The 18,088-nt window shown below is 37.0% G+C and overlaps 2 protein-coding genes across 9 annotated transcripts in view; one reads left to right on the top strand and one right to left on the bottom strand.

Annotated features, from left to right (window-relative positions):
• The window catches only part of Ppn (Papilin), a 105,868-nt gene extending 92,390 nt beyond the window's left edge, over nucleotides 1-13,478 (top strand). For 3 of the 6 annotated variants that reach the window (XM_012361226.2, XM_012361225.2, XM_012361229.2), the window contains 20 exons: nucleotides 41-371; nucleotides 594-718; nucleotides 796-1,002; nucleotides 1,260-1,658; nucleotides 2,090-2,446; nucleotides 2,653-2,829; nucleotides 3,006-3,185; nucleotides 4,782-4,952; nucleotides 5,406-5,618; nucleotides 5,689-5,859; nucleotides 5,975-6,373; nucleotides 6,476-6,688; nucleotides 6,840-7,007; nucleotides 7,599-7,838; nucleotides 7,994-8,313; nucleotides 8,455-8,605; nucleotides 9,023-9,535; nucleotides 9,967-10,122; nucleotides 10,297-10,410; nucleotides 10,498-13,478. In XM_012361226.2, the coding sequence (XP_012216649.1) occupies nucleotides 41-371; nucleotides 594-718; nucleotides 796-1,002; nucleotides 1,260-1,658; nucleotides 2,090-2,446; nucleotides 2,653-2,829; nucleotides 3,006-3,185; nucleotides 4,782-4,952; nucleotides 5,406-5,618; nucleotides 5,689-5,859; nucleotides 5,975-6,373; nucleotides 6,476-6,688; nucleotides 6,840-7,007; nucleotides 7,599-7,838; nucleotides 7,994-8,313; nucleotides 8,455-8,605; nucleotides 9,023-9,535; nucleotides 9,967-10,122; nucleotides 10,297-10,410; nucleotides 10,498-10,700 (4,808 nt within the window). In that variant the 3' untranslated portion in view covers nucleotides 10,701-13,478. The remainder of the gene's footprint in view (nucleotides 1-40; nucleotides 372-593; nucleotides 719-795; nucleotides 1,003-1,259; nucleotides 1,659-2,089; nucleotides 2,447-2,652; nucleotides 2,830-3,005; nucleotides 3,186-4,781; nucleotides 4,953-5,405; nucleotides 5,619-5,688; nucleotides 5,860-5,974; nucleotides 6,374-6,475; nucleotides 6,689-6,839; nucleotides 7,008-7,598; nucleotides 7,839-7,993; nucleotides 8,314-8,454; nucleotides 8,606-9,022; nucleotides 9,536-9,966; nucleotides 10,123-10,296; nucleotides 10,411-10,497) is intronic. The other 3 variants (XM_012361227.2, XM_012361230.2, XM_012361228.2) reach the window with 3 other exon arrangements.
• Nucleotides 13,479-13,594: 116 nt separating this feature from the next.
• LOC105668715 (potassium/sodium hyperpolarization-activated cyclic nucleotide-gated channel 2-like) lies at nucleotides 13,595-16,599 on the bottom strand. 3 transcript variants are annotated; one of them, XM_012361232.2, is made up of 8 exons: nucleotides 16,056-16,599; nucleotides 15,697-15,918; nucleotides 15,422-15,608; nucleotides 15,220-15,354; nucleotides 14,926-15,118; nucleotides 14,654-14,845; nucleotides 14,354-14,577; nucleotides 13,595-14,273 (listed from the first exon to the last, which is right to left on the bottom strand). In XM_012361232.2, exons 1-8 carry the CDS (start codon nucleotides 16,280-16,282, stop codon nucleotides 13,971-13,973), a joined length of 1,683 nt encoding a protein of 560 aa, XP_012216655.2. In that variant the 5' UTR covers nucleotides 16,283-16,599; the 3' UTR covers nucleotides 13,595-13,970. The 3 variants fall into 3 exon arrangements, with proteins under 3 accessions (XP_012216655.2, XP_067208718.1, XP_067208719.1); XM_067352617.1 differs by having other exon boundaries at nucleotides 15,697-15,751; nucleotides 16,056-16,596; XM_067352618.1 differs by lacking the exons at nucleotides 15,422-15,608; nucleotides 15,697-15,918 and having other exon boundaries at nucleotides 16,056-16,594.
• Nucleotides 16,600-18,088: the final 1,489 nt, after the last annotated feature.

Genomic DNA, 18,088 nt, shown 5'->3' with positions numbered 1-18,088 from the left:
ATGCCTGCTTTTTCTGCTAATGCCAAATTTTTAATTTTAGTCACCGAGATATGGACGACTATCTTCCCCGGAACTACGAAGCGGCAATGCAAACCGAGGAAGAATTGCAAAAAGACGCCGTTCGGATGTTGCTACGACGGCATCACCGCCGCTCAGGGACCGTTCGGTCAAGGTTGCCCGACACCGCAGACGTGTAACGAAACACGATATGGTTGTTGTCCCGATGGCGTTTCGCCAGCCACCGGTTCGAAGAACAAAGGTTGCCCTGCCTCTCATTGTAACGAATCGCTCTTCGGTTGCTGCCCCGACGGCGTCACTACGGCGCAAGGCAATGATTACGAGGGATGCACGAAACCATGCAATGAAACAGAGTTAGTTTTTCATATTTTTGTGAAATAATCACTTCAAATGATTTTATCTTACGTTATTTTCATTTTTTTCTATGCATTTTCTATGCACTAATAATTATATTTTATTTTAATAAATTTTTTTCTTTAATTTTTGTACTTTAACGATATTTTTACATATTATTATTTAAATGCAAGTTATTTTAAATGTTAAAAATTTTGAATTTAATTATTTCTGAATTTTAGGTTTGGATGTTGTCCAGACAATGAGACTGCAGCTAGCGGAAAAGATAATTTGGGCTGTTGTAATGTTACCAAGTTTGGCTGTTGTCCAGACAATATTAGAGTCGCTTCCGGTCCTGATGGCGAAGGTATTTATTTTATCCGTACACTTTGAAATATATTTATTATATATAGTTTCACTGACTACGATATATATTCTAATAAGGTTGCGAAGAAGTCACTTCTGAAACATCACAAACGGAGATATACGTAACAACAATGTCGAGTGAAGACTGTGTAAACACCACCTACGGTTGCTGTCCCGATGGTATCACCATTGCAAACGGCACGAATTTCGCGGGATGCGGCGTCATTAACAATGAAAATTGCAGCGCATCCTACTTTGGATGCTGTCCTGATGAAGTTACCGCAGGTATAAAAATTGATAATACACAAATCACAAATTTTATATGAAATTATTTTTTCAAAACAATTAATTAGCAAAAAATTCGTCATTTAAGTAAGGAGAAAATATTGATAATTTTGTAAATTATTAATATTCTAAAATATTAACTGAAATAATATTTCAGAATAAAAGTCCCACAAAAATATAATTAATTTTTTTTTTCTAAGATAAATAGACGAACTCTGAATATATTATGTAAACCATTTGTGATCATATTCCCGCAGCTCTTGGACCAGACAACTATGGCTGTCGCATGCCATGTCATGACAGTGCTCATGGATGCTGCGAGGATGGTGTAACGCCGGCGCATGGACCGAACAACGAGGGCTGCTGCTTATCAACTCCATACAAGTGCTGTCCGGATAACATTCTGCCGGCTCGCGGACCGAACTTTTATGGCTGCGGTTGCCAGTATACAAGATTTAGTTGCTGTCCGGATAACTCGACGGTAGCGCGTGGACCAAACAACGAAGGTTGCGGCTGTCAATACACAACTCACGGTTGCTGCCCGAACCGATTCACCCCCGCGAGCGGACCGCATTTCGAGGGATGCCCGTGCTATACTTATCAGTTCGGATGCTGCCCCGACGGCGTTACCATCGCAAAAGGCTCTCATGGTCAAGGTAGTCAATATGCATACATTTATAAAATTAAATTGTTAAAAATAATACGGCTTTTAAAAAGAATGAAAAATATATATAGCCTTCGGTTTATGACGTCTTACGACGTTGTCCGCTGTAGTCTCAGTTTTCATTCTTTCCGGTTGTTCCAATGATGTTCTTTTCACTTATTGATTTCGTTATTCCCTCCATCCATTAGATTAATTGATGTAGATTTAGAAAGAATAAGAAAATCTTTCTAAAAAAATGATAAAGTATGATAAAAAGTAAAAGATCAAGTGCGCTTGTGTGTGTCTAGTTAGAATAAAAAATTAAATACAAAAATTAATTAACTTTTTATTTAAATAAATAACTATAAAATACAATAATTTTTATTATTATTAAACAAATAAGTAACACATTATGCAATGAAATTTATTGTGCAATGTTCACAGGCTGCGGATGCAAGAATACAAAATACGGATGCTGTTCGGATAACAGAACTCCGGCCGAAGGACCGAACTTTGCCGGATGCGCTTGCGACGCGTCAAAGTATGGATGCTGTCCAGACGGAATCGAGGAAGCTCAAGGAGAAAACTTTGAGGGTTGTCCTACGGTACCTTCGATGCCTGGCGCCGCATGTGGCTTGAAGAAAGACAGAGGCTCCTGCAGGGACTTCACGGTCAAATGGTTCTATGACACCGATTACGGCGGTTGTTCGAGATTCTGGTACGGTGGTTGCGAGGGTAACGAGAATCGATTCAAAACACAGGAAGAGTGCAAAGAGATTTGCGTTCAGCCCAAAGGAAAAGGTAGCTGTATAAAAAGATTATTTTATGTAATAAATAAAAAAGTGGAATACTCATAATTCATATTATCGCGTTATAAAATTATTTAGATTTATATACATTTTCTCTTTTTATAAATTTACAGATTAAAAACAAATTTTTGGCAATTACATAAAGAAAATATTCTAAAGTGTTATATTAAAACAGTTAATTTCTGATTTATTTTGCAGCTGCTTGCTTTTTACCGAAGATCGCTGGTCCTTGCGAAGGATATCATCCGACGTGGTATTTTGACTCCGGTAGGAAGCAGTGCGGTCAATTTATTTACGGCGGTTGTCTTGGAAATGCTAATAAGTTTAAATCTAGAGAAGAGTGCGAAGAACTTTGCGTCACGCCGGATAACATTGGTAAGCCGCCGTGTATCCGTAATGATAAAAGTTATCCATATTTAAATTATTTTGCCTGTAAAAGTGTATTTACTCCTGTTTTTATATATTTGACTTTGAAATTAGGTAAAACATATTTTGCCTTAGGATTTGCAGACCTAATGAACAGTTAAGTCTATTATTTACATTTTATTTAGAACCTTGCGATCAGCCGAAAGAAGAAGGTCCATGCGCAGGTAATTTCACAAGATGGTACTTCAATCGAGAATCACAGGCTTGCGAGCAATTTAATTACGGTGGTTGCAAAGCGAACGACAATAACTTCCCCACAGAAGTCGCTTGTCATCAGCAGTGCTTACAGCCAGGCCGACAAAAAGGTATGTATTTTTTTCTTTGTTACTTTTTTTATTTGTTGTATGTGTTAGAATTCTACATATTTTACTTATGTAAATTTTCAGTTTGCACGATATCATAGTTATAATATATGATTTTATGAGTTGTGCTTGACCAGTCAATAGATAAATCTTTACTGTCGACAAAATTGTGCAATATTTAAAAAAAAAATTATAAGTTTGAAGATTAATATCTCTCAATTTTCATAATAGTAGTGATTATAATATGGAATGCTGGCAATGGTATCTATCGATTTAATACTTCTAGAAACTATGCTATTTTGCTACTTTTAACAAAATCTATCTAACAAGTGAAACGTAATTCGTAATGTAAGTCTGATCGATAACTTAATTAAACGCATATTAATATATTGATCACATCTATTCGAACAATATATTCGATCAACACAAATTTATAAAAACAATAGGATTAGCAATTTTATAAGATGAAAAAAATTTCATAGAATTTGATAAAACTTAACGTTTAAAAATTGAGTAACTTTTACAGCTTTAACTAAAATAAACTCACCGTGGTAGCCCTGCGGGGCATAGTTTTATCGAGAATGATTGGCATTGAGCGTGTTCAAGTAATACGAAACTCTCTTGCCACCGATATTAGTTCTAACCGTCAGTTACGTGGATCGACTCGACCGCACAGTGATGGACGAACTTTTGCAGTAAAACTGTCTGACGTGTGCGCCTTGAAGAGAGACCCCGGACCCTGTCCGGGCTCGGCATTGCGCTGGTATTACGATGCCGAGCGTGGCATTTGTAGCCAATTTGTTTACGGCGGTTGTAAAGGCAACGCCAATAAATTCCGTACTCTTGCTGCCTGCCAGCACCGTTGTCCGTCACAAGGTATAGACAAATGAAAGAAAAAAAAAGAACTTTATTGCTTCGTGGTAACATCACGCATCACAATCTAAAGGAAGAGAATACAATATCGCTTTGCTCCGATTCGAGAAAGCGTTGTTCTCGTTTTCTTAGCGCACACTTAGCACTATAGGTGATGGTTATCAGAAGAAAGCACATTGACAACTCAACATTGAATCGTTATTACGTTCTAGCTACAACACGGAACGTCATGCGATCATGCTTCACGATCGCGCATTAGTTTTTACACGATGCTCGTTTTACAATCACGCTTTTATTTGCACAATTTTGAAAATCATTCCAATTAAAAAATTTGATATAAAATCAATGTTCAGAATTTTTTAAACAAAAAGCATTTTAAGAATAGGACAGATAAAACTCATATTTTTCTACTGTTGCTATTACTAAACATTGCATTTTAAAATATTTAATTCTCATAATTTAATTTTTTTTTCTCATAATTTAAATAACCCAATGTATCAATGGACACAATGGTGACGGAGTAAGAATTATACACAGATTTCCATAAATTATGCTTTACTATAATCGAATGCGCATAATCACAGTTGCTAAATAGCAATTGAACTGATTGACTAACGATAGGAATGAGAAATGTCAAATTAGCAACAGCTGACAATGAGATAATTGAGACTGGATTGATTAATCAGATCTAACTTTGCATGGTATAATAATTAATACGATTAACAGATATTTGCACATTGCCGCGGGCGGAGGGTACATGCGCAGAGAAGCAATCTCAATGGTACTTTGATCAATCAGAAAACCGCTGCATGCCGTTCTATTACACTGGCTGTGGTGGCAATAAAAATAACTTTGAATCTAGATCTGCATGCGAGTCTGATTGCCCGTCTAAGATCGGTAAGACTTTGTTTTCTTTAGATCTTTTTTTTTTTACTCCAAACGTTGTGATTTTTTATAGCATTATGCAACCGAAAAAAATGCATTATCCCTTTTCACATTTTTTTACTGCATTGATAAACTGACATTTCTACGTGCACGAAAGCACAGAGCACGACAAAAATTTATATAGTTGTATTACGTATTGTATTTAATATTATCACACATTTCTCTACAAAATTTTCTATAAATATTTTTGTCAATTTTTTCAATTAATTTCACGATAATAATTTATTTATTTCAAAGTTTCTTTTAAACTGAATATTACTATTCTACAAATGACAAATATCTTAATTCTTTTCTGCGATTTTTGCACTATACAATTCTACATGATTACGATCGATCGCAAAAGAATTCTTTAAAGAAAGAAATAATGTACCATTACAAATATAATATCTAAATTCACGAACGCAGAGCAAGACATCTGCCTGCTGCCGGCTCTTATGGGAGACTGTCGAAATTATGTTCAACGATGGTATTACGACTCCTACGAGGGACAGTGCCGACAGTACTATTACGGCGGATGTGGCGGGAATGAGAATAACTTCCAGACTGAACAGGACTGCACCAACAGGTGCAAACAGACGCTGTCTACGGCGCCTCCGGCGGGACTAGAATTCCGAAAAGGTAATGTTTCCGGACAACTTTGAAAATTATTCATGTATAGTGGTTACTGAGTTGCTATCGATCATCTCAGAATTCTGCTTCCTGCCTGACGAGCATGGACCATGTTCCGACAACCAGATCAAATGGTTCTACGACAGTCGAGATGGCATTTGTAAACAATTCCGTTACGGTGGCTGTCAGAGCAACGGCAATAACTATAACACTCGCGAAGAGTGCGAGTACCGCTGCGGAGAGGTTCAAGGTACTAAATTACAAGAATTAAGGACAGAAAAATTGTCCAAAACCTTGGATCTAAATATCACCGAGAATCCAGAAAATATTACAAAATAATCGAAACAAAACTATGAAAATTTCAGATGCTTGCGCATTACCGAAGGTGATCGGCCCTTGCAACGGCTTCGTGAAACAATTCTACTACGATCAACGCACCGATTCCTGCCAAGAGTTCGAGTACAGCGGTTGTCAAGGCAACAAGAATCGTTTCCAGGATGAAGAATCCTGCGAGAGGAAATGCAAGCGGCAGACAGAAGTTATTCGACCAACCATAACAGCCCCGCCGGTCGCAGAATCAAAGAGCCCGATCTGCTTGGCGCCAGTCGAGGCTGGCAGTTGCAACGATTCTATCACTGCGTACTATTATGATGCGCAACATCAGACGTGTCAAGCGTTTATTTACGGCGGTTGTGGCGGAAACCCCAATCGATTCCAGACCGAAGAACAGTGCGAGCGACTCTGCGGGAGATTCCACGGACAAGGTGAGTTGTAATTTCAGAATGTTTGTTAGTGTTAATTTTGATATGAGTAAAAAATTATTTTCGTGTAATTCCTTTCATCCCTTGAATTGTTTAATTTTTAAGATATGTGCAATCTTCCTATGGACTCCGGCCCGTGCAGAGGCGTTTTCCAGAAATATTACTATGAACCGAGTACGCGCACCTGCCGCGAATTCACTTACGGCGGATGCGACGGCAATGCGAACAGATTCAGTACCATCGCTGAGTGCGAGTCTATTTGCATACATCATGAAGAACCCGTACAACCTGGAAATGACACCAACGTTTCGAATCTGTGTACGTATATTTACTTAATTATCTTTTCATCATTTACTCGAATAACGATTCCTTCGAGAGATACATTAATTTGCGCGATCATGACACTTCCATCGAGTTTACTACAGAAAATCTAAGAAATTTAGAATAATGTTTTATAATGATGATATAGCGATCTGTAAAGAACCGGTCGACAGCGGATCCTGCACTTCCGGTGCATACAAGCGATTCTACTACGACGAAGAATACCAAACATGCCGGGCGTTTATTTATACCGGATGCGGTGGCAATAGCAACAGATTCAAGACTTTCGAATCTTGCATTAACACTTGTCTTAGGAGTAAGTCCAGAATATGAAATCGCTAACGATTTATTTGTTCTCTTTATGTTTTTGCAGATCTTGCAGCCTTTCAGCTTTGTGTACAGCAGTCGTCTTCTTTGTACATGCGCATTTTTATGTGTTTTTATATTTTCCACATATACTTTTATGCTTTCCTTGTAATGTTTTAGCTACAATCCTTTACCTCTTTATATTTTATTCCTGTCGTTAAAAAAAATGCTTATATACTGCTTAATCAATTAAGTTTATATATTTAAAAATACAATAGAAAATTGTTTCTTTGATTACTGTTAAATTTTAACTAAGCATAAATACGATAAACTTAACTTCTGCAGAATACGATTTATGATGAATAATGATGAAATTTTTTTTAAAAGCTTTTATGTAGCCGATGCTCAAGATAAATTGTAAAAGTGCGAAATCTTTCATGATATGCAAAGATTTCAAATGTCGCATTGCTTAAATTTCTTCGCTAATGTGTTGTCTAATATAAATTATGCGTCACTAGAATTATGTATCAATAGCTTTTCTTCTTTTGTGTGAGGCTTTTTTTGTAAAAATTTTTCAATATCTCGAATCAATTAATTACAGCGAGCAACGAAATTGACGTGGACTCGAACGATTCGAAAGATATATGCGCTGAGGCTAAAGAAGAGTGTGACATCATCCGTTGTCCGTACGGCAAAGAGCAATACGTGGATTCTCAGGATTGCGAACGCTGCCGTTGCGTTGATCCTTGCAGGGCGAAGATTTGTCCTAATGGTACTCGATGCGCCATTACGTTGGTCGCCACGCAAGACGGCACGGAATACAACGGCGTTTGTCAATCAAGCAAGTATCGATATCAATTTCACTAACATATTTTGCATTTTTAATCTCAGTTTAAAATTTTTCCGTTCAATTATTTTTTCAAATAATTCTTTACTGTAGTTACGTCCAAAGATGTTGCCTGTAAGTAAATAAATAAAATTATATTGTTCTTGCAGTTGTTAAACCCGGCCGCTGCCCGAAAGTGTCCAACAGCACGAGATGCGAGCAAGAATGTGTCACAGACGCGGATTGTACTGGCGAATGGAAATGCTGTAACAGCGGCTGCGGCACGTCCTGTTTGGAACCCGCGCCGGAGGAACCCCTGACAACGGCGCGGACCGCTGTCACCCCGCCGCTATACGGCGGAGAGCCTGCAAAGATTCAAGAGCCCGAGGAGCCGCAAGTGAGCGCGCAGGAGGGTGGCTACATCACGCTAAAATGCGTCGCGCTAGGAACACCCAGGCCAATCATCACGTGGAGAAAGGATACTACATTGGTAACATATCTAGCGACAATTACAAAATAAATATATTTTACTTGTATACTCGAGAAAAATGTGACCAACGAATTCATGGCCATAATTGGAAAATTATTCCTTATTATTCGAGTCGTAAAATTCGGCAACATAATTTTTTAGATTGGACCTTCCGAGGAAAGGCGGCGTATACTACTCGACGGATCTCTTCAGATTATCAACTTATACACTTACGATCGAGGGACTTACGTGTGCACTGCTGATAACGGCTTAGGGCCGCCGGTAAGAGCGGAGTATCAATTGGATGTTACAGGTGCGTAAAGAATTTATTTTTTTACCTTGTGAGGACCGGTTTTGATTGCACAACTTTGAGTAGAATAGCATTAACACACTGTTAGATAGTGTGGAATTTGCACTAATTTGGTGAATGTCTCTCTCGTTGATTGGTTTATGTGAATGTTTAACATTCACATAACACACGTCGCACATAACATAGAATTTTCTACTTATATTTAGTAATAATTTGTGTTTGCCGAAACATCGGTATCTGTGTATTGTTGTGGGTTTGTTCTGTAGTCAAATGTACTATCGCTGCCGTGAAATGAGTTTCATAATACTTCTAGCACTGATTAATACAGATATCAATTAATTTTCAATTTTCCTGGTGATGGCACGATTAACACCTCTGTCTCTAAACGTCGTGCATGCCTCTTTTCTTGCATTTCTTTAGAACCACACGAGCTCTCCGTCGAAATCATTGGCGATCCCGACACTCGCATAACGGTGACGATGAACTCGCCGATAGCTCTGCATTGTTACGCCATGGGATGGCCAAGGCCACACGTCACTTGGTGGCGCGGCGACCAAATGTTACCTCTGACTTCCAGCAATTTCGAGCAGGGCACCGACTATAGCCTTCTGATACGCTCGGTAGACCTGACTAGCCTCGGCATTTACACCTGCCAGGCGTTCAATGGCATCGGCACACCGGCCTCCTGGTCGGTGATCTTGCAGGCGATCGGCCCGGTCTTCAGTTTTAAACCCGAACACGAAGAGTACAACAAATACCTTGTTCAACCCCCGAGAAGACCCACCAGTGAAAAACCGCAGTATCCTTACAGACCCATCAGAACGCAGTCTCCCGAGGCTCAGACCTACGCCCCTGCTTATCCCACAAGATCTCACATCCCTCACGTTATCCCTCTTGAAACCACCACCGGCGAACCATCCGCTAGGTACAAAGGTGAGACCACGTGATGACTAATTTTTTTTCTAGTCACGTTGCGCTGATCATTGAGTTAAATAAATAAGCTTGTTGCTTTAAATTGGAAACTTGCCGTAGAGAATTTTTTAAGTCAGTGAAAATATCCTTACATTTTTTTCACAAATAAACACAATGACGGTGCAAGTGTATTCCTCTTAATCATTTTTTTCTTCTGCATGCGTGTTTTATACTTTGCTTGTGGCTGTGTTAATAACTCGCTTACTGGCTGTTTCATGTGCAGAATTTAATAAAATTCACAATTTTCTTTATTGTGATATTGTAGAACCGAGCGAAATTGAAGTAAGTATACTCGAAATAAAATTTTTACATATTTTTGCTTTATAAAATTTTTTATTTATAACTTACTGAATGAAATGTTACGTGAGTGTTGAGAAATTTTATTTGTACAGTGCCGGTCAAAGTCAACGTATCGCTGGAGCAAACGCAATTCCCTGAAGGCAGTGATATAAGTCTTCCCTGCAAGGTGGATGGCTATCCAATTCCGCGTGTGCTGTGGTATAAGGACGATCAACTTATTCAGACGGACAATCGAATAAAGATTTCAGGTAAAATCACAATACTACAGTTCATTAAAATTTCTTTTTATAAATATTACAAGTTTAAAATAATAAATAACAATTACAAATCTTTATTTTTTATTTTTAGTATAAATTTAGTGTTAATAATGTAGCATTTTTGTTATCATAAATCTTTAGGATAATAAATTTTTATTTTTTCAGAGCTCAATCGACTTATCATCAGTGATGCAAATCGAGAGGATTCTGGCCAATATCGATGCGAAGCGACTAACGAATATTCTTCGAGTTCCGACAGCGTAGAAATACGCGTTGCAGGTGAATAATTCTGACTCATCATTTCTCGCTTAATCGTTTACATCAAAATATCTACAGCTATTTAATTAATCCCTTTAACTCTGCCAGGTATCTTTATTCATCCGCATTGCCAGGATAATACGTTCTTCGCCAATTGCAAGCTTATCGTAGCGGCCAAGTATTGCACGCACAAGTATTACGCGAAGTTCTGCTGCCGTTCGTGCACGGAGGCCGGTCAACTGCCAGCGAGAGGACCTCATATCGACAACTCGAGAAGAAGAAGAAGATCCGTTTTGCGAATGCTCGTCTAAGATGCCAAATCGACTCTTCGGTATTTCCGACACACGTGATAGCACATATCGATTCTGAATCATGGCCGGCGGGATTCGCGATAAAGAAAAAGAGAGGTGAGAAATGAAGGAATCATGCGCGCACCCATCTGCCCCTATCGGACGTGCCGAATAATCGACTTGTTAACTCACTGCCAAAGCCTTAGAGCGTTTATACATTGATATAATATATATTTCCATCTAAGTGCGCGAAACCGACGCACCCGCGCGCGATCGGCTTACGCGATCCCGCATATCGACGTTTCTATCCATGTATATACGATCTGACGCTGAATCCTAGTCCGACGGAGCCATATTAGGTGGATTAATTAACTCGTTCTTAAGAGACTAGTGGAAACGTCGCGACCGCACGTATCCCTCGGACGACATCCCGTAATACCGAGGTAATCACTGTCGGCTGACTAAGCGCGTATAGATTTACGGATTATGCCTGCGGGAAGTATTGTTTCTCTGACTCGTATTCTCCTAAGCAGATTTTACATGTCGTCATAATAACTGTGTAGTCGTAAAATTACTCGTAGAATAATTATGATAATTTACAACAGCGAGACATCCTCGCGGCATCGCGATTATATTGTGAACTCCTCTTGCGCATCAAAGATTCAATAATTCCCGCGTGATCTTGAGAATACGATCTGAAAAATCTCGATCGATGTGACGATATAGCGTGACCATTTTTTTCCTCACGCATTATAGCGTTGGTCAATGAATACACACGTGAAATAAGAAACAAACGTCATCGAATAATGTTTTCTCGCCTAAAATAATGTATTAGGCGGAGTTTTTCTTCTTCATTGAACGCACTATGCTGCGTGACTAAAAAAAAAGGAACTTGTACCTTGTAAGCATATGCGCACGTTACGTTGTACAATATAAATAGTTTATTATTCAATATGCCATTTATATATACTCTATGATATTGTTATTACTTGTTTCGTATGGATATCCGCATATATTACCGCGCGCCGCTGCTAACAATAAGATAAATTTATTACATCCATCTTTTTTTACGAAGAGAACATTTTCAGTGTTCTTTGCAAGAATTACTTTTCGAAGAGCGGCTGTCGATGGGGCACATTTCGTATAAAATGAAGACTTGCCTTCAATTTTGTATTCACTTGAGAATTTTTCTATTCACAGACTTCTTTAAAAATAAAAATGCTCTCAAATGGACATACAATTTAGATTATATCTAAGAGATTGATTATATTCATTGAGAATAATTTGGACAATTTGTCTTTCCGGTGAACGTAAAATCGAGACTGACTCTAAATGTTCACTCGAGGCCTCGCCGTCTGAGAGCAACTCTCGAAAGTAAAATTCTGACTCAAATACAAAATCTAAATACGGATATATAGACATGTAATTGTATTTGTGTGACGTGATCTTGCACTCGAATTAAAATATCTACGTGCGTCGCGTCACATCTTTCACTTGTCGTTGCGTAACATATATGTACAGACGATTTTCTATCTTACCCAACAATCGGTAATCGCGCCCACGCGCAGACCTGTTGCATTTAACGTTTGTTCCTGAGACATTTATAATCGTAACTATTAATTACACGCTATTTACTATCTGTAGACGCGTCGTCATTTATGATGCATCGGGTAGATCGTAGAGATTCCAAGTCGATTAGAAGGATAAAAAGGAAGAGAAAAAAGGTACCAAAACGCATTTATACACACACACACATCGTAAGTGTAAGTCGTGAGATCGTTACCGATCAGAATTCGACGTATCGCGAGCCTCCAGGACACGACTCTCTTGATTGTTCCGTACTTGAACCGATTCAGTCGCAGTAAAAACGCAGTGCCTTATTAGATGACCTTCGAAAGGATTGGGGAAAGAGTGCTGAATATATACGACGTCTCGTTAGTGTAAATAGTGACCATGTATCCGCATACTTTTTTCCGAAACGCGACGCTTATATCGTCGTATATATATGTATAAAATATAGATTAGATTTATCCGGAGAACGTACTCAATTTTCAATTGCAAGCAAGAATAATAATCGACGAAGATATTAAGTACTCTTCTCCTCTGTGCTCCTCTAGATATGACCAAGAACCACGTAAAATCGTAGCGAAAAATAAGTGATCCGGTAGTGACCCATTTAATTAACGATCTAGTAAGTGTATAGGCAGTCGGACGTTGATCAGCCGTTCCCGCAGATCCGGAATTAGTTACAGACGAGAAAACGGCGGACGAAGAGAACGGAGTCGCGTTAAAAATCGTAAGGCACACATCCTGAATACGCGTCGTACGTCACCCACGCCAGTTCGATCTACCGTAAATGATCATTCATATCGTTGCGACCTCTAAACAGACGTTGCAATTTTACGTGTGGATGTATGTAATTTTCACCGTTAATTTACCATCGCGTGTTTCCGATCGCATATCCCAGCAGAATGGCATATTCTTATATGTACAATGACACCGATGTCCGTAGGTACGACCGTGGTGCGTCTTGCAACACGTTACGATTATTAAATCGTAAATGCGATTAGTTAGCACCGTGTTTCTCGCGGTCTGGCTGGAACTTACCTCGCGCGTAACGACGTCGGCTATCGATAATGATCTGCTGTCTTCCTCGTATCAATAAAGCGTGTCGCTTTCGTTTCTACCTTGACGCTGAATACATTTCATCACGATCGATACTACGAACACGGGTCTCGACACAAAGCTGACCTCTTTGTAGAAGTTTGCCAAAAAAAAAAAAAAAAAAAAAAGAAAGAACCACGATTCATATCCTTCATTATATCGATAGAAATATAGATCGTCACGACAGTGCTACCGTAAAGTCTTTAGCGGATGTAATTGTAACGATAAGTACTTTAGGTATAACACGATTAATATATATATATATATATATATATATAAATATATATAATTTTAAAATAAAAGTAGATATATATAAAAAAAAATGAGAATGCCACTATACGATTATTGTATGGACAATAATAATATATAAGGTCCTTAAATATATGATTACACGATCAGCGTGATTGTTATTTTGCGGTAAAAACCAATACTTCATGAAGCCAGCCTTACGTTTATTTGCTCTAATTGTTTACAATTATTTTCTTGATAAAATATTATTTTAATTCTATATAATAGCAAAACGCTAAGACATATCGATTAGAAATCGGAAAACTTATTTTAATTATCTTAAATCTTAGAAAATAAGAAAATTCGTAAAATATTAAGCATATAGTAAAATGGATATACTTAAATTTTAGTTTTTATTGGTCTAGATTCTTCATGTTCACGTGCATTCTGCACGATACTAGGACGCATCAGGAAACGCTTGTACTGTTCCTCGACTCTGACGGTTTTTTCTACGCGTTCCGTGGCGATGCGTTCAATTTCAGCGAATAGCTGGCTGTGAACGTCTATACAATGACGAAAGTCTTTGCGATCGAGCCGATACACCTCGCAGACGTCGATCGCGATAACGCTGGCTATCCTCCGCTGATCCGCCACTAAGAGCGCGACCTCACCGAAATGGGCACCGTCTTCTAAATGGCACATCTTAAAAGGACAGAAAGTGAATTTCTTCCTTTTTTTACAATAAACAAGCCCAGTGTTCAATGTCGAATATATCGACTTACTTCTTTCCCAGTTGGCGTCAAAACCGCAACAGTCCCACAAGATAAGAAAAACATACAATCACCCTGAGTACCAGCTTTAACAATGACATCATTTGGCAGATACAACTCGAATTTCAAATTTTTTACTATTGACTGCAAAACGTCTTTCGGCAGATTCTTAAAAATTATCACATTTTCGATTAATCGTCGGCAGGATTCAAGCGCGATCTCTTCGCGTAACGGTACTGTGACAAGTCAAAATATCGAGATTATTATTGGTAAAAATTTTACATCTTACATGGAGCCTGACATTTTATTTACCTGTTAAATCTGATAAAATCTGTTTGCTGCGAAAGTAACTGTTCGCAAAGCGATAATGATAATAAAGTAAAAGACGTTTCTTCATATGCGGCAACAACTGCTTTTGTCTTGTATACGCTTTAACTTGATCTATTATCTCTTGAAACTTTACTTCAGATGATTTTCTTTCAGCTTTAATATGAAGAAACATAACTGAAAGACAGCATGTGTTCAGTATTAAAAGAAAAAATGTTTAATAATTTATAATCTTTGTCAAAAAAATATCACCTTACCCAATATATAGCACACAATGCATCTGCCGATAATCATGAGAACGCTGTTTAAAATAATGATACTATTCGTCGTTGGCACGAATAGGCCATAGCCACTTGCCAATATATTTTCCAGCGCGATAAATGCGGCGCTTTTAAACCTGATTTTGTAGCCGCTGTTTCCTAATCTCATCATCCAACAATCTTCGCATTCCTTTTTGTGCAGTAATATTTTTACAATTACAGTTTTAGAAATATGCTGAATATAAAATTTTTATATAACACAATATTGTTTAATTATATAAATATGCTCACCGCCGGCGAAATGTTGAGAAAATATATCACTAAAATTGGTATCAAATAACACAAGCAAGAAAACCAGAAGATTAGGTATAGTCCTAGCAACAGCGTAGTATACAATTCGAAATGAAAATTTTTTATTTTAAAATGCTGAAATAAAATGTATTTTCAATATTAATTTTATATATCTTTGTCAAAAATATAAAAGAAACATTACCATAAATAGATAATAAATATTTGACTTGAGAGTGTAATAGCGTGTTAATTTCATGAAAGGCATAATATTGATTAGAGTAACGATATGATATGGATCATTTCCAGGAAGTCTTCGCCACGACAATGTTATGTAATCATATGGAAGAGAGGATAGCACATCCAGTATAAGAAATTTGTTTAGATAAGATCTATTGAAATGATTTACTTAACGTTACATTAGAAACTTAAAAATATATAATCAAGTAAATTAAAAATGTTAAATACAAAATATCTCACAGAAATATTTTAGTAGGTTTTAATTCGATAGATATATTTCTCTTGTCGTAATATCCTGTAATACAATTAAACAATATGTCCAGCCAGCAAATCGTGTAAATTGGAATATTTACTTTATCTAGACGAATGAATTCATAATCCATTACAACAAAACAAATCATGAAAGGGATTGTGAAGAAGGCGATAAAATATATTGCCATCATTAATGCATCCCATAGAAATCTGTGAATTTTTTTGTTTAGAACATTATCTTTTTGTTCCCTTTACGTCGGAAAATAGAAATAGCATTTATAAAATATTTTAGATTATTTTTTATTTTTTTTTAATTCAAATATTATATACAAAAAATTAAAACATACCTGGCGTAACTAAATGGATGTATTATCCACCAATGTTTGAGTCCAGCATGCCTTCTTCTTTCGGCAGTTATTGTAGCTAGACTGTCCATGTAAACCCCACATTTTGGAGTATATTTACTGATACCACACCAGACTGTCCACACGTTTCTGAAAGTCAATGGTTTTGTAAGCACAAAGGAAAATTGATTTTCTTGTTTCAAAGGTAGCTCGCACGTATGCTCGATCATAGCTTAGAAGCAAATAAAAAACAGAACTTTTTAAATAATATATTTAAGCAAAAAGTTATAAAAAATATATTAGGTTAAATAAATGATATTAAGGTTGAATTCGCAGTTGTTATGCAGTAAAGAAAACTTCTATTGTTTTCCAAAAATTTTCAGTTTCCAAATAGCAAGATTAATTTTCGAGTATTCAAATATTTGGTAATGAGGACGGAGTGATTTAGTAATTATTACCAAATATTTGGTAATGAGGACGGAGTGATTTAGTAATTATTACCAAATATTTGGTAATGAGGACGAAGTGATTTAGTAACTATTACCAAATATTTGGTAATGAGGACGAAGTGATTTAGTAACTCTTACCAAATATTTTGTAATCAAGGCAATATTGATCATGTGCAAAAAATATATTTTGACAGTTTACATTTAAATGGTTGTCAAGGCAATATTGATTAGCAATTTATAAATGTTTCTATGACAATTGTTTACATTTCCTCAAGCTGTCAAGTTGTATTCAAATAAAAAAGGAATTTAAAAATATGCAAAAATTAAGACGTTAATTATAAATTTTTTTGCTTAATTATTTAGATATTTTTTACTTGTATATTTTTTCTAATTACCAAATATTTGGTAATGAGAGCTAAATAATTTCGTTTTTCATTACCAAATATTTGGTAATAAGAGTTAAATAATTTCGTTTTTCATTACCAAATATTTGGTAATGGAAGCTAAATCATTTCGTTTTTCATTACCAAATATTTGGTAATGGGAGCTAAATCATTTCGTTTTTCATTACCAAATATTTGGTAATGGGAGCTAAATCATTTCGTTTTTCATTACCAAATATTTGGTAATGGGAGCTAATTTATTTCGTTTTTTATTACCAAATATTTGGTAATGGAAGCTAAATCATTTCGTTTTTTATTACCAAATATTTGGTAATGGGAGCTAAATCATTTCGTTTTTCATTACCAAATATTTGGTAATGGAAGCTAAATCATTTCGTTTTTTATTACCAAATATTTGGTAATGGGAGCTAAATCATTTCGTTTTTCATTACCAAATATTTGGTAATGGGAGCTAAATCATTTTGTCCTAATTACCAAATATTTGGTCCAGTAATTTGGGAACGCTTCTCCAGTGCAGTATCCAGCAAAATGGCGGCCACTGGATACTGCACTGAGTGAGACGAAATGGGAACGCAGCCATAGTTTGATAGCTTAATAGCGAAGGTTATTTTGACGGTTATTTAAAATAAAAAAAATTTATCTAAATATTTAGATTTCCTAATTATTAAATTACTATAATAAGTGCGCGCGCGCAGCGCGCGCCTGTATTGTTCTAGTCCACTCTTAAAAAAGGCATGAAAGATCAATACTCGAATGTATCAAAAGTCTTGAAGTTTATTGTTGACACTTTTTCGCGTCGCTGATTGGTTATCTCGACGCAAAGATTGACAGTTCGATTAGTATCTCGATGCAAAGCATCGACCTTAGAATACATGGACGGAGCCTATACTGCCAATGAAGACGAAGGAGGTAACGAGATTAGGGGCAAAGAGGGTCTTGAGGAACTACATGCAGATCGGCTCATTTTGGATTGACTCGGTATCATTCGGTTCACACATGAAGAGAACAGGAGGCCGAACTTAATAGGCGATGGCGTTAGATTATGAGCTCAAAAGTGGTCATCTGAATTAGTTCAAAATGCTAATCGAGATGTCGCTTGCGTTCCACGACACCGTCCTCTCAGTCAACTTCACAGTAACCTCTCTATTCTTTACATCTTTCATTCGTGTGTATGTATACGCAA

The sequence above is a fragment of the Linepithema humile genome, chromosome 3 (genome assembly GCF_040581485.1).
Source record: "Linepithema humile isolate Giens D197 chromosome 3, Lhum_UNIL_v1.0, whole genome shotgun sequence".
NCBI classification, from domain to species: domain Eukaryota; kingdom Metazoa; phylum Arthropoda; class Insecta; order Hymenoptera; family Formicidae; genus Linepithema; species Linepithema humile.
The sequence above is the reverse complement of the archived record's forward strand: the minus strand, read 5'-3'. Positions and strand labels throughout refer to the sequence as shown.

What these genes read in the sequence shown, in the direction of transcription:
- LOC105668715 (XM_012361232.2), bottom strand. Translation starts at nt 16,282, where the DNA reads ATGATCGAGCATACGTGCGAGCTACCTTTGAAACAAGAAAATCAATTT. An exon ending in CATCCATTTAGTTACGCCAG is followed by an intron (nt 15,919 to 16,055) that starts GTATGTTTTAAT and finishes AAAAATTCACAG; the next exon opens with ATTTCTATGGGATGCATTAA. An exon ending in TTCTCAACATTTCGCCGGCG is followed by an intron (nt 15,119 to 15,219) that starts GTGAGCATATTT and finishes CTGCACAAAAAG; the next exon opens with GAATGCGAAGATTGTTGGAT.